The sequence below is a fragment of the Stomoxys calcitrans genome, chromosome 4, assembly GCF_963082655.1.
Source record: "Stomoxys calcitrans chromosome 4, idStoCalc2.1, whole genome shotgun sequence".
Taxonomy (NCBI): domain Eukaryota; kingdom Metazoa; phylum Arthropoda; class Insecta; order Diptera; family Muscidae; genus Stomoxys; species Stomoxys calcitrans.
Window position 1 is genome coordinate 117633589 of NC_081555.1, and position 20922 is coordinate 117654510.

The window sequence follows — 20922 nt, forward strand, 5'->3', positions numbered from 1 at the left end:
CGGAATCAGTGGCTGCAATGTAACACTTTGTCACCGGTTTAGGATAGCTGTAATCTACTGTTAAGTCACTCTCGAACCCCGGTAGACCTTAGTCACTCTTTGCGACGTGACCGTGAAGAGATGCGCCAGGTTGTTCAACCGTCAATTTATTGTGCATCCCGAGAGTATCAGGGCAAGGAGGAAAGCCATTCGTCGTATCCATGGTCTTTGAGCCAATGAACAGCCATCACAATTTACCGTGGTCGAAGTAACGAATGTCATCCGTGGACCCAAATCATCCAAGGCGTTGTGCCCCGACGGAATCTCTTCACTGATGCTGAAGAACCTGGATCACCCTGGAGTTGAGTACATAAATACTGCCTTCAACCTATATTTAAACACTCCTATAGTTCCCGGTGTCTGGAAAATGGGCAGAGTGACCTCTCTACTGTAGCCTGAAAAGGACACAGTAGCCAAGACTCTTCCCGAGCCTCGTAGGATTATTTCCATTCGCCAAGTATCAGCTTGGATTTTGAAATCTGCATAGCATAACAACTGATTTGTATACCATCACCGCACACATTTGCCGTGGATTCAATCAGCCCAGGCCATGTGATAGGACCGTCCTCGAGGCACTGGACGGGATAAGAAGTCGAAGTACTGTAGAATGAAACAAGGCGGGGTGATATCTCCGGCAATGTTTAACCTCCACCTATCCTCAATTCCCCCCTCCATACGGCATAGAGATCGTATCATATGCGGACGATTGTACGACACCCATTATTGACATCAGCGATAGATTGAACGTCTACCTCAACGAACTTGCCTCATATTTCGCTGCAAGAAATCTGAGGATATCTGCCACCAAATCTTCAGTCACATTGTTCACTACAAATACGCGTGAGGTGAATGCCAAGCAGACTGTGATGGTCGATGTAGAAATGATTCCGACCATCAAGTGTCCCAAAATACTTGGCGTCACATTTGACAGCTCTTACACTTTCTCCCCACACGTCACAGCAATTTGCGAACAAGGTCCTCAAGTCACTTGCTAGCAGCACTTGGGGTGCAGACAAAAAAACCTTGTTCTCGTCAGCTCTGTGACATGCAGTGGAATAATATTCAGATCTGTCAGAATGCCGCCCCCCGAACTGCGACGGACTGTCTTCTCAAGTATCATGTGGACCACCTTCATCAGGAGACAAAGATCCTACCAGTGCGAAGACATAACTACATGCTGTTCAAGCAAAACCGTTTGGGCTGTTACCGCAGAGACCATCCAAATCATCATCGCACCATCTAAATCATCATTATCACAGAGACCATCCAAATTATCATCTTGTGGATAGGTATCCACCTAAGGTAGATGATCTAGAGCGTGAGGTTCAGCGCTACAAGAGGGAACCTCTATATCAAACGGCATATCTAGCGGGACTAGACAACATTCATGCAGACACGGTAGCAGATGCGGTAAATGGCTACTGAGTGAATGTAGTCCTTGGAGAACGACCGCCTCCCATTGCACCTGAAGAAATTTACCTCCCCCGGCAAACCAGACTACTTCTGGCTCAATTACGTTCCGGCAAATGCAACCGCCTCAACTCTTGCAGAGCAAGGACTGTTGCCAACGTTCAAGATGTATGTCCCGATTGTGACTGGGGACCACACGATACACGTCACCTGTTTAACTACCCAGCCAGACCCACTCGACTCATACCCAGATCCCTCTGGACGCACCCCATCCAAGTCGCATAATTCCTTCTTAATTAAATCTTGACACACAACAGAATCTATAGAACACAATAAACTGCTACAACAACGAAGGCCAATCCCCCACCTCTATTCCTTGAGCGATCCTTACGTAGAACATTTTATCCGTGACAACTGTGCAAGCTGCTGGTGTTGGTTAGCTTTGTCTCTTGGATCGCTGCGACCCGTATGTTCTTCCGACTCATAAAATCCACAATCTCATCGAACTTGCCACGGCGAACGTTGAAATTTAGTTGCAAAAATGATACACTTCCCGGCACAGGCCTGGCAATATTAGAGCTGGGATGCTGCTGTCGCGTATATTGCCGCACGGGAGAGGTCGGGGAGGGTCACATAGTCCGATGACGAGAACGAGGATATAGAAGGCGACGAAGACGACGCTTGTGACCCACTGCTGTCTATGTCTCATAAAATCCACAATCTCGTCGATCTTTTCAAGAGACCGTTGGTTGCAGTTGAGCCGCACGAGAGAGGTCGGGGGGTCACATAGTCCAACGACGAGGAAGCAGAAGGCGACGACGACGACGACGACGCTTATGACCCACTGCTGTCTATGTCTCATAAAATCCACAATCTTGTCGATCTTGCCACGGAGACCGTTGCAAAAATGATACACTTCCCGGCACTGGCCTGGCAATTTTGGAGAGGATGCTGCTGTTGCATATGTTCACGCAACACCTTGCAACATATTCAGTATGACTATACTCCCGTCGTGAAGTTAGGTCAGAGCAAGATCGGAAATGTACCCACTCCATGCACCGGTTACACCCCACCGACCGATGATGAAGGCGGTTATGGCAAACCGAACAGAACCAGGGTACGGGGTTCTTTTCAATTCCGACACGGACCAGAAGCATGCGGAGAAGTCACTCCGGTATGTGCCTCTCCCATGACGAAAAAAGACAAACACGTACACGTACACTGAGGTGTAGGTGTAGCGTATGATGCAGTAGGCATCGCCCGACTTTTGCCTTTCCTTAATGGTTTTTAAATAATTTTTTTTCTGCAAATTGTAAAAAAGTCGCACTTTTACCCAAAAGTTGTACATCTAAGCAAAAAGTCGCAAAGATGTGTAAATATTAAGAGGTCGCACAAAAAGTCACTTGACTATAAAAAGAGCGGATATTCCGACTTTAGTCGCACACTGGTAACAGTGCCCCCACCCCATCCTATGAAGGTGGGTATTAAAATAATTTTAATACAGTATTTTCAATTTTTGTTGTTTTATTTCAAAATTACATCCAATAATGATTAATGGAATAAGTTATACTTGTCTTAATTTTAAGTTTAAATACAATTTCAATTGAGAGAAAAACAAAGGAAAGAAAAATTTATGGAGATTTTTGTTACACCTAGGTTAGGTTAGGTGAGAGTCTCTTACAGACCCACTTAGACAATGTTCAAGTCCATTGTGATACCACAGTAGCGAAAGACCAAGGTCTCTGGTGAGAATCGAACCCACGACCCACGGCAATTCGAGCGCGCTACCAACTCGGCTACCGGGGCGCCGGTAGACACTCTAAGATATGATAGGTGAATGTATTTTAAAAATTATTTCAATCAAAAAAAAATTTTAAATAAATTCAATTTCTGTTATTATTTACCAAATAACCGAATGGAAAAGAAATTTGAAAAAAATACTTAAGCATTTGTACCTTTCCATAATAATTTTGTTTCATTCTGTCTGACAATTAGACTATTCGAATTTTAAATTCCATTTTCAGACTATGCAAAAGTGTGATATTCGAGTGATATATGGATGAATGGAAGTTTAATTTTAAGGATTTTTTTCGATTTCCTAACTTCATATAAAACGAAGGCAGATGATCTAAACAAGTAAATCAGATTAAAAGTGCTTGTTGAATTCAAAACCTTTAGTAATGGATGGGATATGTATCTCGTCCTACTTCTTGACATGATGGTTAGCAGAAAGACAGAGCTTTTAGCCTAGGTTATTGGAGTCAAGCATCTTTTCAAATCCAAAATGGTAGTGAATTGAACTGACGTTCCTCTGAAGCTGGTATGAAGGCTATCGATACCATGAGGAATCGACATTCAAAAATAGAGCCAAAAATGATATTAGCGAATGTTTTGTACTACATCGAGAAATATTTAACAGTCATCACAAAATATAATTTTTGATTTACAATTTTTGAAGATTTTCCATCAACTTGTACATCTCATAAACTATATATAAACTATATAAACTAAAGCCATTAAAAGAATTATCTCCATCCATCATAGTGTACCTAACCAACCTCCTTGGGTTTAACTTAAAGGGCGTAGGGTTAACCGGAAGTAATTTCTCTAAATAATGCATTAACCAATAATAAAAGCAATTGGGCAAATCGGTTATTTTTCTCATTGTGGCTCTCGCTTTCTTTCTCTCAATCTCTCTTTCCTCCAATTAGCAGCTTTCAATAACAAAAAGCCAATGTGTATTTCTAAGTGTACTTATGTAGAAAAACATGTGATTTTATGTCTTCTGTTGCTTTTTATGCCCTCTCACTGCATCCGCATTTTAGGGATTTCCTTCAAATGGTACCACATTTTCAATATGCACAAGTACATCTTCCAAAGGATTCAAAGGTGGCGGCAAGGGTCGATGACTATTTCTACGCGGTGTTGTTACTCTACTGCTACTGCTACTACTAGTACTGGGCTGTAGATCATTCCTCGTCGCTAGCTGTTGATCTCTTTGCTCTGCTCCTCCTCCTCCTCCTCTTGCTCCTTCGTCTAAAATTTTTTGCTTTTCTCTTTCGTTTGATAAAAAAGTTGGATCTTGTGAAGGGCACTCCAAATGGACGCAATGGAATATTTCATTGGCTGTATTACGTGTACCAATTATTCGTATAAATACCACTGGTATGGGTGTGAAAGAGAAATTTTGCCATGATCTGGCTTGTTCATTGCGTTTGTCCACCACCATAACCCAATCCTTTTGATTGACCGAAGTTTCAATGTAAAAACTATAGGTGCGATCATCACAGTCCCATAGCAGTAAACGCATCGAGCCAATTATGTAGGGTTGTCCTGAAAGTAGAAAAAGAACGAAAAAACTGTTATATAAAATAGGCATAGGTTAGGTTAAGTTAGGAAAAGAGGTTGCAGATATTAATCTGCCCCATGCCACTATGGACATACACCTAAGCCAGTAATCGGCTTGTTGTGCGCTCTAAAAACTTAAAAGTTATCTCGAAAAAGAAAATCTAGGTTAGGAATTCCTTGCTACTTACAAAAACCTTAATTGTTTTCCATGCCACGTCCCTAAGTTGGTTCATGTCTGCTATTGTGTCCCCGGGCAAAGACAAAGGAAATGCTCCAACGTCTCATCATCTTCCCCGCATGCCCTACACATGCTATCACTTGCTGCAACGATTTTACATTAGTGAGCTCATAGTCCTATGTGTCCCGTTATGATACCAATAGCTAAACTGACCTTCTTACTTCCTTTTAGTAAAAGCCTCACGATCTTCTCACGATCTGGATCCCCCCATAGGATTTTCGCCGTCCTACCGACCGTTTCGCCCATGCTCTGAAGTCGGACTGCGTCAACCCGAAAGACTTTGGATTAACCAAGTTTATTGACGGCAGTTGTCAGGGCAGCTGTATCCAAATATGGCCCGATCTGGACGATATGCAATAAAAAGGTTTAGTGGGGTACCAGAACTCGCTGTGCCAAATTTCATCGAAATAGGACGAAAAATGCTCCATTTATAGGTTCATTACCCAATATCGGGAAATCCGTATATATGGCAGCTATATCCAAATATGCTCCGATCAGTGCCACATTTGACAGGAATGGGTAGGGGTCTACCAGAACACACTGTGCCAAATTTCATCGAATTCGGGTGATAAATGGATCTTTTATGGCATCAATACCCTACATCGGGTGATCGGTCTAAGGGCAGCTATATCCAAATATAGTCCAATCTGAGCCGCACTTCACAGAAATTAATAGGCCAAAACTCACTGTTCCAAATTTAATCGAAATCGGATGAAAAATTACCAATTTATTGCCTCAAGTCTTTAAGTCTGGAGATCGGTCTATATAGCGGCTATAAATAACTAAAATACGATTATATGAGATCAGAAGGTCAGGTTTATATACAAAGAATACGAAATCATCACAAAATTGTTTGGATCATTTTTTTATACCCAAGATATCTGCAAAATTATAAATACCCAAAAAAGGTATTTATTGGGTATTTACCCAATAAATACCCAAGCGTTAGGTATTTACCCGGTAGAAACCCATCTCTATATGTAATACATAAAAATTTTTTAAAATTTGGTTTTAAAAGATAATTTTGTCAAAAATTTTGTTAATTTTTTTTTCAGTAAAGCTTCGTTTTAATTCTGGCTGGGCCAACTTATGTACCACTGAAGCCTCACTCCATCTCATAATGATCCAACTTAACAACTCTGGCCATCGGAACTATTACTCAACTAAATGGCTTTACGCAGATGCCTGCCGTCATGGCCCAAACCTACGAGGCCCAAAGGTGATACAATGCGTCTACCAACGCCCACACATGTAAGTAGGAAAATTTTTGGAAAAAAAAAACGAGTAAGAGAGTGTTAAGTTCGCAGTTTGAATAAGAACTGTTATGCTATTGGAGCTATATCAAGTTGTTGTCCGATTCGGACCATAAATGAGTTGAATGCTGAACATTGTAGAAGTCATTATGTAATATTTCAGTCCATTTGGATAAGAATTGCGCCTTGTAGGGGCTCAAGAAGCAAAATCGAGAACTCTGTTTATAAGGGAGCTGTATCAAGCCATAGATCGATTCAGACCATATTGGACACGTCTGTTGCAAGTCAAGGGAGAAGCCGTTGTACAAAATTTCTGCCAAATCGGGTTAGAATTGCGCCCTCTAGTGGCTCAAGAAGTCAAGATCCCAGATCAGTCTATATGGCGGTTATTTTAGGTTATGTACCAATTTGCGCCATACTTAACACAATTGTTGGAAGTCATAACAAAACACCTCATGCTAAATTTCAGCCAATCGGATGAGAATTGCGCCCTCTAGAGGCTCAAGATGTCAAGATCCAAGATCGGTTTATATGGCAGCTATATCAGGTTATGAACAGTCGTCTAGTCTTCAAGGGCCCTACAGAAATCCCAAAACGCCTCATTTATCCCCATTCCGCCTCGTTTATCCCCATTTATCCCCATGAGGCCATCTTTGAACTAAGCTTAGTATTTGTATAGGTTGTAGAGTGATTTTAACAGACATACGGTCGTACATGGCTAGATCGTCTATGAAAATTACAACGACTTAGTATGTACACTTTGTAGGGTTGAAAATGTTTGATGTATTGCAAATAGTATGACAAGATGAACAACTCCTCCATAAAACATACCACATTTCTGGCTTGTAGAATATTTTGTAGGTTTTGGTCGGGTTGGGTAGGATTTTTCTTAGGTTAGGTTGAAAAGAGGGTGCGTATATTAATCCGCCTCATGCCACCATGGACATACGCCTAACAGTCAGCCAGATGGAGTTTTTCATCGCCAAGGGCTGCCGCTTCAGTGTATAACACACTGCTACAATAACAACAACCTAAGTCAGTAATCGACTTATTGTGCGCTCTAAAAACTAAAAAGTAATCTCGAAAAAGAAAATTTTAAGTTAAAAATTTCGTGCTACTTACAAAATCCTCAATTGTATTCCATAGCACTCCCCTAAGTTGGTTCATGTCTGGTACTGTATCCCCATCTAAGTGCTGGTGTATTTAGACGGTTCAGGATTTTTCTTAAATTTTGGTAGGAAATAATTTTCTTAAGTGGCAACACTGGTCACAAGTTGTTTTTGTTGTTACCCCAAATGCAGCCGGCTTTTGTACCACTGCAGACGTTGCTCTTCCCCTTTTTGTATGCCAACTCTTTAAAATCCTATATTTCACATTCCTATTATTTCACATTCACCATTCTTATTTTTCTTAACATAGAGTAGATCCACTGTTTGCATCGATGGCGGAGGAGAAATGGCGCAGGAAACTGTAAGCGATTTATTTACACCTTTCCTCACGTTATGGATACATATGGTCCATTCGTGGTGTGGTGAAATTAGTTCACAGTCCTCTATATACACACGTTAACAGACCTCTGTACACAAATGTTAACAGTCCTCTCTTTGACGACTTACATATACATATTTGCATACATGCAGAGGACAATTAACGTTGTATTCACAACTTTTCTAACATTGGCCCATTTACGTACTCTTCTTGTCAAAATATGCAAGAGAGGTTGCTCTCTTTCGATAGAAGTGTGGTTTACAATAAAAAAAGTAATCTTTGCATTGAACATGCATATAACTCAGCAAAATGTACAATACAAAATTGTCTGTAAATTTCATAACTGCTTCTCTCTTCATTGTGGGAGAAACGCTTTTGGGATCTCTTACTCGTTCATTTGTTGTCTTTATTAGCTCTACAGCCTCCGCGTACAACACACTACTACAACAACAACAAAAACACAGAGTTATACATAAGTTGTTGTAGTTCCCGTTATAAGTATATAATTTTGTGCATTCCTGCATTTGATTTTGGTTTTCCTCGAAATTGAAAAGAAAGTGAGAAATAACGAAGAGTACAGTCAACAAAAAAAGTTACGTGAACAAACTATGTATGTGTTGTTTTTTTTTTTATTCCACTATGTTTGAAACGTTTTGTTATTGTTCCTCGTCGGATATTTGCCCTCAGCATCAGTTGAAAATACATACATACTAGCTTATTAAATGGGTAAGATTATATTTTTTTGAATTACTAAAAATTACTAATAGCTAACCAATATTGAATAATATAAGATGTGATCCGCATTAAATGGCACTGGGAACATGAATAATGAGCTATTATGGTCTAAAAGAAGAAAGAGGACTAAATGAAAAACTTTTGTGTAGAACATGGGTGGTGCACTGGTTTAATGTTTCTTTTTTTTTTAAGACATACTTTCACTTAAAGTTTGCCTATATAAATAGAAAAAATTTCGTCATTCAAGAAAATTTCCTGAGTTGTTGTTGTAACCACATAATTGCAGGTGGAGGTAGCGGTTCTCGTCAAACCCATGTATTGGAGAAAACTTGTTGAGCATATTCCTGGCAGGTCTTGTCGTTCAGCTGACGGGTCGACATTGGCGCTGGCATCAACGTGCAAGCCTAAAGATATGATTGTACTATCATTCACATAACGGTTTCATGTCGTCTAGACGTTGCAGTATAGGGTTGTTGTTGTAGCCACACTTGTATGTGGAGGTGGCGATACTCGTCAAGCTCTTATAGGCGAGCAAGCTTGTTTCGGTCTATACGACCGATCGCCGTGGGAACATGATGGCTATTGGTTATTTAAAGGCGCCAATGTCTCGCCTTGTCGTATCGAGCATCATTGGCACTCAGTATTTAAGCAATAGCCGGTGCCACCCGTCTGAGTAACTTTCCAATCGATACCGCTGATTGTCATGCGACTGCAGTTGCAGCTACTCCATATTGAGCATTCCACTATCGGTAGCTCTCAGCTAAGCTTCTCGCGATAAAAAAGAACACCACACAGACTAGAGCTTAAAGTTCCAGTCTGTGTGATGCTCATACTTATCCCGCGCCGGGTTGCAGAATAGGGGATATTTAGAGGTTATAAAGTGGATGAGACATTACCCAACATTGAGAAATGCCGTGTTTTACCCTACGCAACGTGCAAGCCTAAAGACATGGTCGTACAATCATTCACACAATGATCTCGGGTCGTTATGTGAATATGTAGAGGAGGTTACAAAGTGGAGGTCACCGTAGCGCAGAGGTTAACATGTCCGCCTATGACGCTGAACGCCTGGGTTCGAATCCTGGCGAGACCATCAGAAAAAATTTTTAGCGGTGGTTCCCCTCCTAATGCTGGCAACATTTGTGAGGTACTTTGCCATGTAAAACTTCTTTCCAAAGAGGTGTCGCACTGCGGCACGCCGTTCGGACTCGGCTATAAAAAGGAGGCCCCTTATCATTGAGCTTAAACTTGAATCGGATCGCACTCCTTGATATGTGAGAAGTTTGCCTCTGTTTCTTAGTGGAATGTTCATGGGCAAAATTTGCATTTTGCAAAGTGGATGAGGCATCAACTGGGAGACTGCCGTGATTTACCCTACAAAGCTTAAGGTGGTATGGGGCAGGATCCGCCTCTTCATGATCATTATACACATTCTTATCTTTATGGAACATTTTTTTTCCTAATTTGATTTTCATAGAATTTTTTTGATGTTTCAAAATTAAATTTTCCAACTTACCTAAACGCACTAAAATTTCACCACTATCCAATTGATGGCAAGTATAGCCCGAGTCCCAATCATAATCAACATAATTGCCATTGAGTAGGGCATTTCGTGTGCGACTTACACCATCCACTACCACCGCACTCATTTCGATGGTAGCCACATTGGCTGTGGGCGCCACTATGCCATTAATAACTTTGGGTATATTTTTCGTGTGCATAGCCTCCAATGCGACAACATGAAAGACTTTATTCACCGTATTATGAGTGCCCACCAGTTTGATGTAACGCACTGGCCTTGCTTGAAAATACAAAAATTGCCATGATCTGCAGTGATATTGAGAATAATCAATGACACGATCCCATTGCACTTGATTTGCTGAGACCTCAATGAAATATGAATAGGCGCGATTGTCACGATCCCATAGCAGAATTTTAATGTGATTTATAATGCAAATAGTGCCAAGTTCAACAACAATGCCATTCTCATTGGTGTCGGTAATGCAATGACGCGTGTAGCCCTTTTCCATGTCATATGAAGTACAATCACCATTCAATAGTTCGGCACGACACTCTCCCATTATGGTGCGTGATACATATTTTGCTGTTGCCACATTCTCTTCTGGCCATAGCGCAGCGCGATAGGGTAAATATTTCGATGTACTTTGTTCCTCAATGGCATCCAATAGTTTATCGGCACTTAAAATACCAGAGGGGCGTACCACATGCAAGAGATCGTCTAAATTCATTAGTGGCAAGCGAACGAAGGAGACTACAGATTGCTGAAAAAAAAATTATTTAAGAAATGTTTTAAAAGTTAAATAGTACAAAATATTATAAGCATGGATTATGGTAGGTTAGGTAACAGTCCCTTACAGTCTCACTTGGACAATTTTAGTACGTTATGATCCCACAGTAGCGACAGACCAAGTCCGCTGATGGGAATCAAACCCACGACCCCGCATTGGCAATCCGAGCACGCTACCAACTCGGCTACCGGGGTGCCTATGGTTTGTTGTAACTTGAATTCGATGTCAATACTCCGCGTCTGTGGCCATGTGGAGGATGTACCTCAAGTGGTATAAATTTGCCATTTTCTTTGTATGTGGAGGTAGCATACCTCGTCAAGCTGTTTGGGTGAGAATGCTTGTTTCGGTCCATAGGACCATTCGGCACGGATCGTCATACCCATTGTTATTTAAAGGCGCATATAACTCGCCTTGTCATAACAAGTATCATGGGCACTCACTAAGAGTCTCAAATCAGATTGCAGATTATCCGCGACACTATCCGCAACCTGTAGACGCGCCCGCTTTTCTGGATTTAGTAACTAGTACACTGTCCATTTTATTGACATCGGGAATTATAAGGGTCCTGAGACGGGACCTTGAGGTCGAATACTTTATACCCGGTAAAATCTGGATTTATGGTATCAGTGTCTTAGACAACTAGGCACTGGGCTTTTTTGCTACACTATCTGGATTTCAATTAGAGCAAAATATCTCTGGTCTGCTTAAGTAGGCCCGGAGATATCACCCTGCCCTGTTTCATTCTACGGTGCTTCAACTTCTTATGCCTAAATTCCACAAATAACTGGCGATCACACAGATAATTCGCGACCCAGCGTTTCAGGTCTGGCTGGAGGGATGTGTTGGCGATGTCCTCAAATAGTTGGGTATGGCTGACCGTGTCGAATACCTTCGATAGGTCCAGTACCACGAACACCGTCCTATCACATGACCTGGGCTGATGGAAGCCACGGCAAATGTGTGTGGTGATGGCATGCAAAGCAGTTGTTGTGCTATGCAGTCTTCCATGCTGATGTTCGGCGAATGGAAATTCTCCTAGGAGGCGCGGGAGGAGTAATGCCCACATAGTCCGACGACGACGATGCTTGGGATCCACTGCTGTCTATGTTCGCACAGCACCTTGCATATATTCAGTGTGACTATACTCCCGTACTGACGTAAGCCCAGAGCAAGATTGGAAATGTACCCACTCCAGGTACAGGTTACATCTCACCGACACCTAACGATGATGGATGCGGTTCTGGCGAACCGAACAGAACCAGGGTACGGGGTTCAATCCCAACACGGACCAGAAGTGTGCTGAAAAGGCACTCCGGTATATGTCTCTCCCATGACGAAAAAAGGACGAACACGTACACTGAGACGGCAGCACTTTCCGATGATCATTCCATCGGATGAATCCGGTGCGTACAACCGGCTGCCTTGGGATTGAATCCAACTCTTCGTAGAGTTTAATGTGGTGCCCTCCGCCGTTGTCTATAAAGGAGATAGAGAGGTTGGGGCAGGTGGTGTTGGCGATGGGTTTGTTAAATTTGATTGTCGAATCAGCAGAGGTTGTATGTTTTCCCGTGGCTGTAAGGCTGTAATGCCGGGAACAAAGAGGTTGGCCGTTGCGGTTATTGCCGACTTGTTGGCTGGTGTTAGGACCGCCAATCCTGCAAGTAATAGGGGCATTGGGTGCTTTTCAGACTTTATATGGTAAAGAAGGCCACGCCGATGAAGCCAGGGATGCCTGATCCATGCAACAGCAACCTTATACTTTCTGTTCCAGTTTTTCCTGCTGCCGAAGCCTGAGCAATTTTTGGCTTTCACTATGTGGCACCATCGTTGGAGATTGCATGCTATACATTTGACCAAGGTTAGTCCCATATCCCAGTTCCGAAACATAGAAAAGTAATGAATGTATCCCAATACTTGCATTTAGGGCCTGCTATGGCCTGGCCTCCCTCGACGTGATGGTTGGGTTCGTACTGGTTAATAGAACCAATTGCAGTATCAGGTTGTTGTTTTTGTAGCCAGCGATTTGCGATCCACCAGGTACATTTAGCCATTCCACACAGGCTGGAAGTTTCAGTTCCAATCTGTGCGGTGTTCTTCTTTGTTGTTATCGTCGTTGTAGGAGTGTGTTGTACACTTAGGCGGTAGCTCTTGCCGATGAAGAACTTCATCGGATCAATCCGATACATACAACCGGCTGCCATGGGATAAGGCACTAGAGGCTTAGCTGGGAGATACCGTGAGCGGCACGGGATAACTGTGAGCACCACACAGGCGGGAAGATTGGGGTCGGATCTGTGTGGTGCTCGTTGTTGCCACGAGAAGCTTAGCTGCGAGCTACCGAGCGTTCACAGGTTGCGGTTAGTGGAATGCTCCATACGAAGTATCTGTAACTTTAGTCGCGGGTAATCAGGGTATCGAGTGGAGAGTTTCAGTGAGTGGTTGGGTGGCACCGGCTTTTGCACAAATTCTGCGTGCCTATTATACTCGATATGACAAGGCGGGCTATTGGCGTCTTTTGATATCCAATCGTCGCACTGTTCCCGGCGATCGGTCCTTTGGACCGGAACGGGCTTGCTCACCTACAGGAGCTTGACGAGGATCGCCACCTCCACATAGAAATGTGGCTACAACAACAACATACCGGGCGCGTCCACAGGTTAAGGAGAGTGTGGAATGCTCCATACGGAGTAGCTGCAAGTACAGTCACGGACAATCAGCGGTATCGAGTAGATAGTCCCAGTGAAAGGTCGGACCTCACCGGCTCTTGCTTATAAACTGAGCGCCTAAGATGCACCATATGACAAGGCCAAAATTTTCCCTCGTCAATCGCTCTTATGGACCGAAACGAGATTGCCACCAATAAGAGCTTAACGAGGATCGCCACTTCCACATGCAAACAATAACAACAGGGATTCATAGACACATTGGGAGGTCCTGTATAGATTGTTCTGGGGGTCCATAACCTGGTTGATTAACGATAATTGCAGGCGATAGTAATGCGGAGTGTATGCTTTTAACTACTCCTACCATCGTATAGATCTTCTGTCATAACATCTAAAATATAGGCATAAACCTTATTCCGTAATGTGCTTGTCTATCAAAGTTTGAATATCTGTCCATTTCCACATTCCCATTTGCTCAAAATGAGCTAATTTTCGTTTACCTTAATATCAACATTGGGATTGTTTTTGCACCAATCCCATACGGCTAAAAAAATCTGAACTTCAGGAGCAAAGAAAGAATCTCGACGCAATATTTCTTCCAAGGATTCCTAAAACACACATATTAATACAAAAACAAGTTATTTATTATCCAAAAAAATTCAAATCAAAACTCAACCTTTGAAAGATTCTTAAAAGATTCATGTTGCAATATATCTACCGCATTACGATCCATAAAAGTCAAACAAACTTTTGTTAGCTTTTCCAAATTGTACAGACGAGCAGCATCCAATATTGCACATACATTGCACAATGCCAAATACTGACGCAAATAGTCGGATATGGCCAACTCCAATTCGGAAAGGCCATATTGATTGGCTAAGCCCAAGGTATCCAATATATTATCTTCGTCCATTTGGGCTAAGGACAAATGACCGGAATAGATGTAACGTAGTAATGATTTGAATGCCTCCACCGGGACTTTTAGATGTATCTCTGATTGGGTGGACTCGGAGAGTCCGCCATATAACAAGGCCCTGAAATATTCACTACGGGCAGCCAACATCACGCGATGGGCTGGTAGTCTTTGGTTCTCTACAATGAAGCAAACATCGGAATAGTCGTCGTTCATGCAGAGTTGTGCCATTTGTGTTGAGAAAAGTTCTGCAAAATGGTATAAAATAAACAAATATTACCCACATGCTTCCACTGGAAGAGCATCATCCCACATAGGTAGCTTGCCAGAAAATCAATCAAGCGGACATTCACTCACCTGTCAATTCGATTTCGTCAGCCCTTGGTTTGTTAGGCAAACGTATGCCCGACATTTTGCGATGACTGCTCATGGCCTTTTATTTTTAAATATATGTATATTATTTTTTGTCAAAATCACATCAAAAATGTTTTTATTTTCTTTTGTTTTCCTTGGGATAGTTGTTGTTTGTATGTGTTGCTGTTGTTTTTTAGCTTGGGTGGCACACTTTGACTTCTAAATGCAGTTATCTTGCTTTGTTTTTGTCTTAACTTCAATTTGTTTACACTCTATAGAATTTGTTGTATATATTGTTTATGTTTAAAACCTTGTGGTTGTTTATATATTATTGTTTTACCATTTTTTCTTTTGTTTTGCAATAATTTCCCGGCAGAACGCAAATTATAAGATGATTGGAATGGAATTTGCATTATTTGCCATTGGAAGCGTTTAAGGAGATGCCAGATTTGTATGTGTGCTCATATGTTGCCATAATAATAGCCAACTGTGGGTTGATTAGTGCATGACGTAGAATGGTAGCCCCTGTTACATATCATCGTGACGTTACACAGGAAAAAAATAGAAATATAGTTTCAAAATAATCTTGATGTAGATAAAAAAAATTCAATATGTTGCGATTAACAAGGCCTCGTTGCTAAATTGCAGTTTACGGGGAAAATAGAAAACTTATTTTTTGCCCACTCGTCTAAAATAGCACCAGGAACACAAATCCGTACCATAAAGAAACTAGAAGGTGGACATATACCCCAGGAATGGCTCCTCAGCTAGCATCGAGATAGTCGCCGGATTTGGTTATGTGCCACTTGAGGAACTACTGAACGCAGTAGAGGGTTGGCTAGTGCGGAGAGGGTGGGAGCCAAGAATCTGTTCATAGATGCCGAACGTCCGACACCGTATACAGGAGGAGGAAGAAGAACCTGCTGGCCTTTGGTAAGCAGTCACTGAGTACTTTTACAGTAGTTGTAACCAGCCACCGGTGTGAGTTGTAACCAGCCACCGTGCACATACGAATCCCGCATTATGATTACTATGGAAGGTGTTGTAATGATTAGAAGGATATGATCGATCACCTGCTCCGCACATGTCTGGATCTATAGGAACAAGGAATTTTCGTTTTGTGGAGACTGGCTTTTCCGATCTCGGTGATGTTTCAGACTTGTCTCTTGGAAGTCTCCTCAAGCTCTTAGGGAAGACAAGATGGTTTAGACGGGGAATGCTGTGAAATGCGTGTATGCGTAGACGTGCAAGATCGCTGGTTGGTTTTTACTGAGTAGACGCATAGATTATGCGATCGATGATTCAGAGAGGGCGTGTCGTGTTTCATTGAGTACTTATATAGGAGTTGTAACCTGGCACCGGTGTGATGGGACATATAGCCGTGCACATACTAATCCCGCATAATGATTACTGCGGAAGTTGTCGTAATGATTGCGAGGATATGATCGAGCACCTGTTCTGCGCATGTCTGGATCTATAGGAACAAGGGCTTTTCGTCTTGTGGAGACTGGTTTTTCCGATCTCGGTGATGTTGCAGACTTGTCTCTTGGAAGCCTCCTCAAGCTCTTGGATAAGACAAGATGGTTTAGACGGGGCATGCTATGAAATTTTACACACACGGTCATGTATGCGTAGACGAGCAAGATCACAGGTTGGTTCTCACTGAGTAAACATATAGATGAGAGCGACCGATGATCCAGAGTGGGCGTGTCGGGTAGGCGCTTGCACTGACTATCTTGTAATTTCTTCTTATATTAAATTTTTTTTTTTTTCATTCTTTCTTCTCCATTTCCCAAACACTTCTTTTTCCCTTGAAGATACAACAGTGAGCCTCAGAGTGAAATCATGGTGGGTTTCCAATTAAACCTTATCTAAACTAGCTACCATATAAAACGATCTCTTGTTCTTGAGCTCCTATAGGATGCCAATATTTTGCGATTCAGCTGAAATTTAGCAAAATGATTTCTATCAAGACTTTTAATAACTACGTCTACCAAGAACCGATTGGGCCCATACATGAGAGGGACCAATCGGTCCTTGGTAAATGTAGCTCCTTCTGTTGTGATTACGTTTCATGTTCAGATTTAGTTTATAAACAATATCAGGTTAGGTTGAAAAGAGGGTACGGATATCAATCCGCCACATGTCAAAAAGCTAGAAAGTAACCCCAAAAAAAGAAAATTTTAAGTTAGGAATTTCGTGCTACTTACGAAATCCTTAATTGTTTTCCATACCACTCCCCCGTTGGTTCATGTCTCGTATTGTGTCCCCACCTAAGTACCGGCGTCTTTTAGCTGCGAAAGCCCGGCAACGGACTACCTTCTTACTTCCTTTCTGTAATAACCTCGTCTTCTCACGATCTGTTTCTCCCAATGGGATTTTCGCCGTACTACCAACTGTTTCGCGGTTCCACAGTGTTACATGCGAGTTCAGCGCCCACGCCCTTAACTCGGACAGCGTCGACACGAAAGACGTCGGGTTAACCAAATTAACTGACGACAGTCCTTTGGTCTTCACTGGCAATTTGTCTGCCCTTTCATTCCCCCTTACTCCGTTATAGCCCGGCATCCACACGATGCGGATTTTGCCATCCTCAGAAAAGCCGTCAATCTCCTGACTTTACCGTCGTGGTTGCTATTGGCATTTTTGTGTCCGTAAAGATGTTCATACTCGACGTCCTCGCGTTATTATGTTTGCAATCAATGAGTTTCGTTAGGGGTAGATTTTTGTTGTTGTGCTAATGGTGCCATCACACTACATGTTATTGTCCTATGACATGTCCAATTTTTTTATTGTTAAAGTTGCACACTAAATGTGATACGAATGAAAATAACACATGAAAATCACTTTTCAAAATAGTAATGTTTTTTTTTTCGGTGCTTTATTCCTTCTGACAAAAACAAAGAAATCAGCTGTTTCTCGTATATTCTCTGCTCATGTACGCACATGTATACAAACACGCACATACATTTCTTTGTGTGTGTTGGCACAACGTCGATCAGCTGACAACATGGCGGATAGCACCATATGTTTCGTGGTTGATATAAAAATTTAATTGTATCGCCATAATATAGTGCGATAATGCGAGCCTGAATGAAGCTACTTCTTAAGTTGCTATCACACGATATGTGCGTTACATAAGTGCTGTCAGTTTCTGTATCCAGAAGACTTTTCTTATGTAAGTCAAATACGAATGGAGCGCGCTCTTATCGGCATGTATTCTCATATGTATGGTTTTATATTTTTATATAGACACGTGTCTACATGTTATTCGATAAAATAAGATCTCCCTTTAAGCGAAAGAGTCGCATATTTATTCGAAAATCCATTTTTCATATTAAACTTTTCGTATGTATTGCACGATTTTCAGTTATCTTTGAAAATACATAAGACAATACATATCGTGTGATAGAAGCTTTAATTGTACCATGAGCGAATCCTATTTATGAAGGCAGACACGTTCTTCTTATTTTTTCTCTCCATGTACTTATCTCTTGCCGAATTGACAGCATCAATAATTGAGACGTGGCAACTCTATTGGAAAAAATTGACATTTATTGTTTACCTACAAAAGCTAAACGCAAAACAAAACATATACACACACACTCCCATACATAAACGACGAATAAAATAAAAATTCTCGAAATGATGTCGTGAAAGTATTATCGAGTAGTTTGTTTATCGTTTGTCTTTTTAAAGATTCGGTCTTCGCTTACCTTGCAGAAAAAAACAAATACCGAAGAAGTTTAAAAAATGGATTCGCTTAAGCTTGTTATAGACCAATAAGATAAGGATGTATAGAAATTCTCTAAAAATGTAAAGAAATTTTTGTGATACACAACTCAAATTAAAGGAAGAAGAAAAAGGAAAGAAACAAAAAAAAACAAATGTCAGATGTTAATTTTTTGAAAACAAAGTAACTGCGTAATTGTTTATGTGAAGTGAAAAGAAATTTGACGAGATTTTTCCATAAAAAATTTCGTGGCAATGCAAAAGTGCTCCCCCGCATAGAAATTAAAAAAAAAAACGTTTAACAATTCCATAATCCAATTGGAATTATTTGTAAAGAAGAAAAAGGTTGGTTGGCTCCTCACCATATCATAGCATATCGTGAAAAAATCGAAGTGTTTATCATTTGGCAACAAAAACAAGACGTTGAAAAATTGCATTAGTTTGCCCTTCACTGCAATTTTGTTTGTGTGTTGTTGCTGCTACTGCTGTTCTTGTTATTGCCTGTATTGGGTATACGTGAGGCTGTGTGTTGGCCTATCAAGTTCTGGTTTTCTGATTGTTGCTGTTTTGACATGTACTACATTAGTGTGTTTGTTTTCATTTTTTTTTCTATGCCAATGGACGCGTGTGTTTGTTTTTGTGTTGTGCACAAGTGTTCGTTCTTTGGTATCCAAAAAAAAAAAAACTTTTTGGGAGGCCCCTTAGTAAATGAAGGTGATAGAGGTGGCGGGGTAAATGGCAAAAATAATTTATAACCATTTTTTTTCCTATTCAAGCTTTGGGGCACTTTCAAACTGTTATTTATTGTGTGTATATTCATGTATGTATGGGTGTAAGCGTGCAAGCAAAAACAGCAACATAAACAGCTGACTTGACAACCCACAGTCAAACATTTTTTCGAAAAAAAACAACTAAACGAAAACTGCCGTTTAACTGTGTGTGAGCCTTAATTTATCATTCTTTTTATTGTTGCTCTTGCATACCCCTAACCTATATCCTCCCTTCCAAAGAATCCCGTGTATATTTTAGGCCAATACAAAAGTTCAAAGTGTTTTGCTTGTTGTGTGTGTGTGCGTGTGTTTGTTACTTAAATCAATTTTTCTAATTGGTTTCCCCTACTCATTTCTATTCCTTTTCTGTTCGGTGACTGCTATATTCTTCAACACCTTTACTTTGCAAAACTGTGTAACTATCGATTCCAGCATAGTTGACTATGCGATTTAATGTCTACTAGTTATTTTTAATACAATTGTGGACTTTAAATGAAAGAAATTATAACATTTTAAATTAAAACAAAAATTTATTCAAGTGCAATATACTAAATTCAACCAGATGTGGATAAAGCCATAAAAGTCAACGCATCTGCCAAAGCAATTATAACAACAACAACCACAACGGAAACATCACAAAATCAGTTCAAGGTCTTTTGGGTAAGTTTATGTGCATGTACAATCTTAGTATATAACCCTATTTACAATGTATAAACATATTCTTTATATATATACACATGTATCTATCCATCTCTGCAATAATTTGCTTAGAAACAAGTTTTTTTTCTGGTATATAACATGAACTGGGCCTAGAGTTGGAACAATGGGAAAAGGATGTAGACACCTCAATCCCCCAAGAAAGACATGACATGGAATATGAAAAAATCCTTCACAAATTGCGTGTTAAGTTCGGCTGGACCAAATCTTATATACGCTATACCATTGGTGGCATTTTCCAAGTTCTTTCTATCTATAGTAGACACTAAAATCGCATCCATTCCGGATATGTTTTGCACCCTTCAGCATCTATATCAGTTCAATGGCTGATTTATGCAATAGAAGTTGAAGTGTACCGTCGAAATCACGGAGGCATTAAGATCCACACGGCAGGCGTGCTTGGACGCGAAGGTGTATATGCGACCTACTTAGGTTTATATTCGTAACTGGGCCGCCAATATTCCTCTTGGGCTAAGGAAGAAAGAGGGTTTTACCCATTATCCTGTGTTCACACGCAATGGCGGTGCAGTGACGCCAAGAGGCCCCATTGTACAACACCCTGCTACAACAACAACCCGGTACGGGATAGCTGTGGGCACCACACAGGCTGGAACATTTAGGTCCGATATGTGTGGTGTTCATTACTGTCACGAGAAGCTTAGCTGCGAGCTACCGGGCGCGTCCACAGGTTGCTGGTAGTGGAATGCTCCATACGGAGTAGCTGCAACGGCAGTCGCGGACAATCAGCGGTATTGAGCGGAGAGACTCAGTGAGAGGCCGAACGGCACCGCCTCTTGTACAAATACTGTGTGCCTATGATGATTGATATGACAAGGCGAGTTATTGGCGTCTTTAAATAACCAATGGCCACCCAGTTTCCACGGCGATCAGTCCTTTGGACCGGAACGAGCTTGCTCACCTACAGAAGCTTGACGAGGATCGCCACATCGACA

The 20922-nt window shown here is 41.3% G+C and overlaps 1 protein-coding gene across 1 annotated transcript; it reads right to left on the minus strand.

The window, feature by feature from the left end:
- Positions 1-3881: 3881 nt before the first annotated feature.
- Positions 3882-15251, minus strand: LOC106089534 (BTB/POZ domain-containing protein 9). The gene is made up of 5 exons (XM_013255384.2): positions 14754-15251; positions 14160-14644; positions 13984-14091; positions 10028-10793; positions 3882-4782 (listed from the first exon to the last, which is right to left on the minus strand). The coding sequence occupies exons 1-5, from the start codon at positions 14824-14826 to the stop codon at positions 4271-4273; spliced, it is 1944 nt and encodes a 647-aa protein (XP_013110838.2). The 5' UTR covers positions 14827-15251; the 3' UTR covers positions 3882-4270.
- Between the last annotated feature and the right edge of the window lie 5671 nt (positions 15252-20922).

Coding starts and splice junctions, on each gene's coding strand:
- LOC106089534 (XM_013255384.2), bottom strand. CDS start 14,826: ATGAGCAGTCATCGCAAAATGTCGGGCATACGTTTGCCTAACAAACCA. Junction 14,092..14,159: donor CTTTTAAGAATCTTTCAAAG/GTTGAGTTTTGA, acceptor TGTGTGTTTTAG/GAATCCTTGGAAGAAATATT. Junction 4,783..10,027: donor TGAAATTTTAGTGCGTTTAG/GTAAGTTGGAAA, acceptor TTCTACTTTCAG/GACAACCCTACATAATTGGC.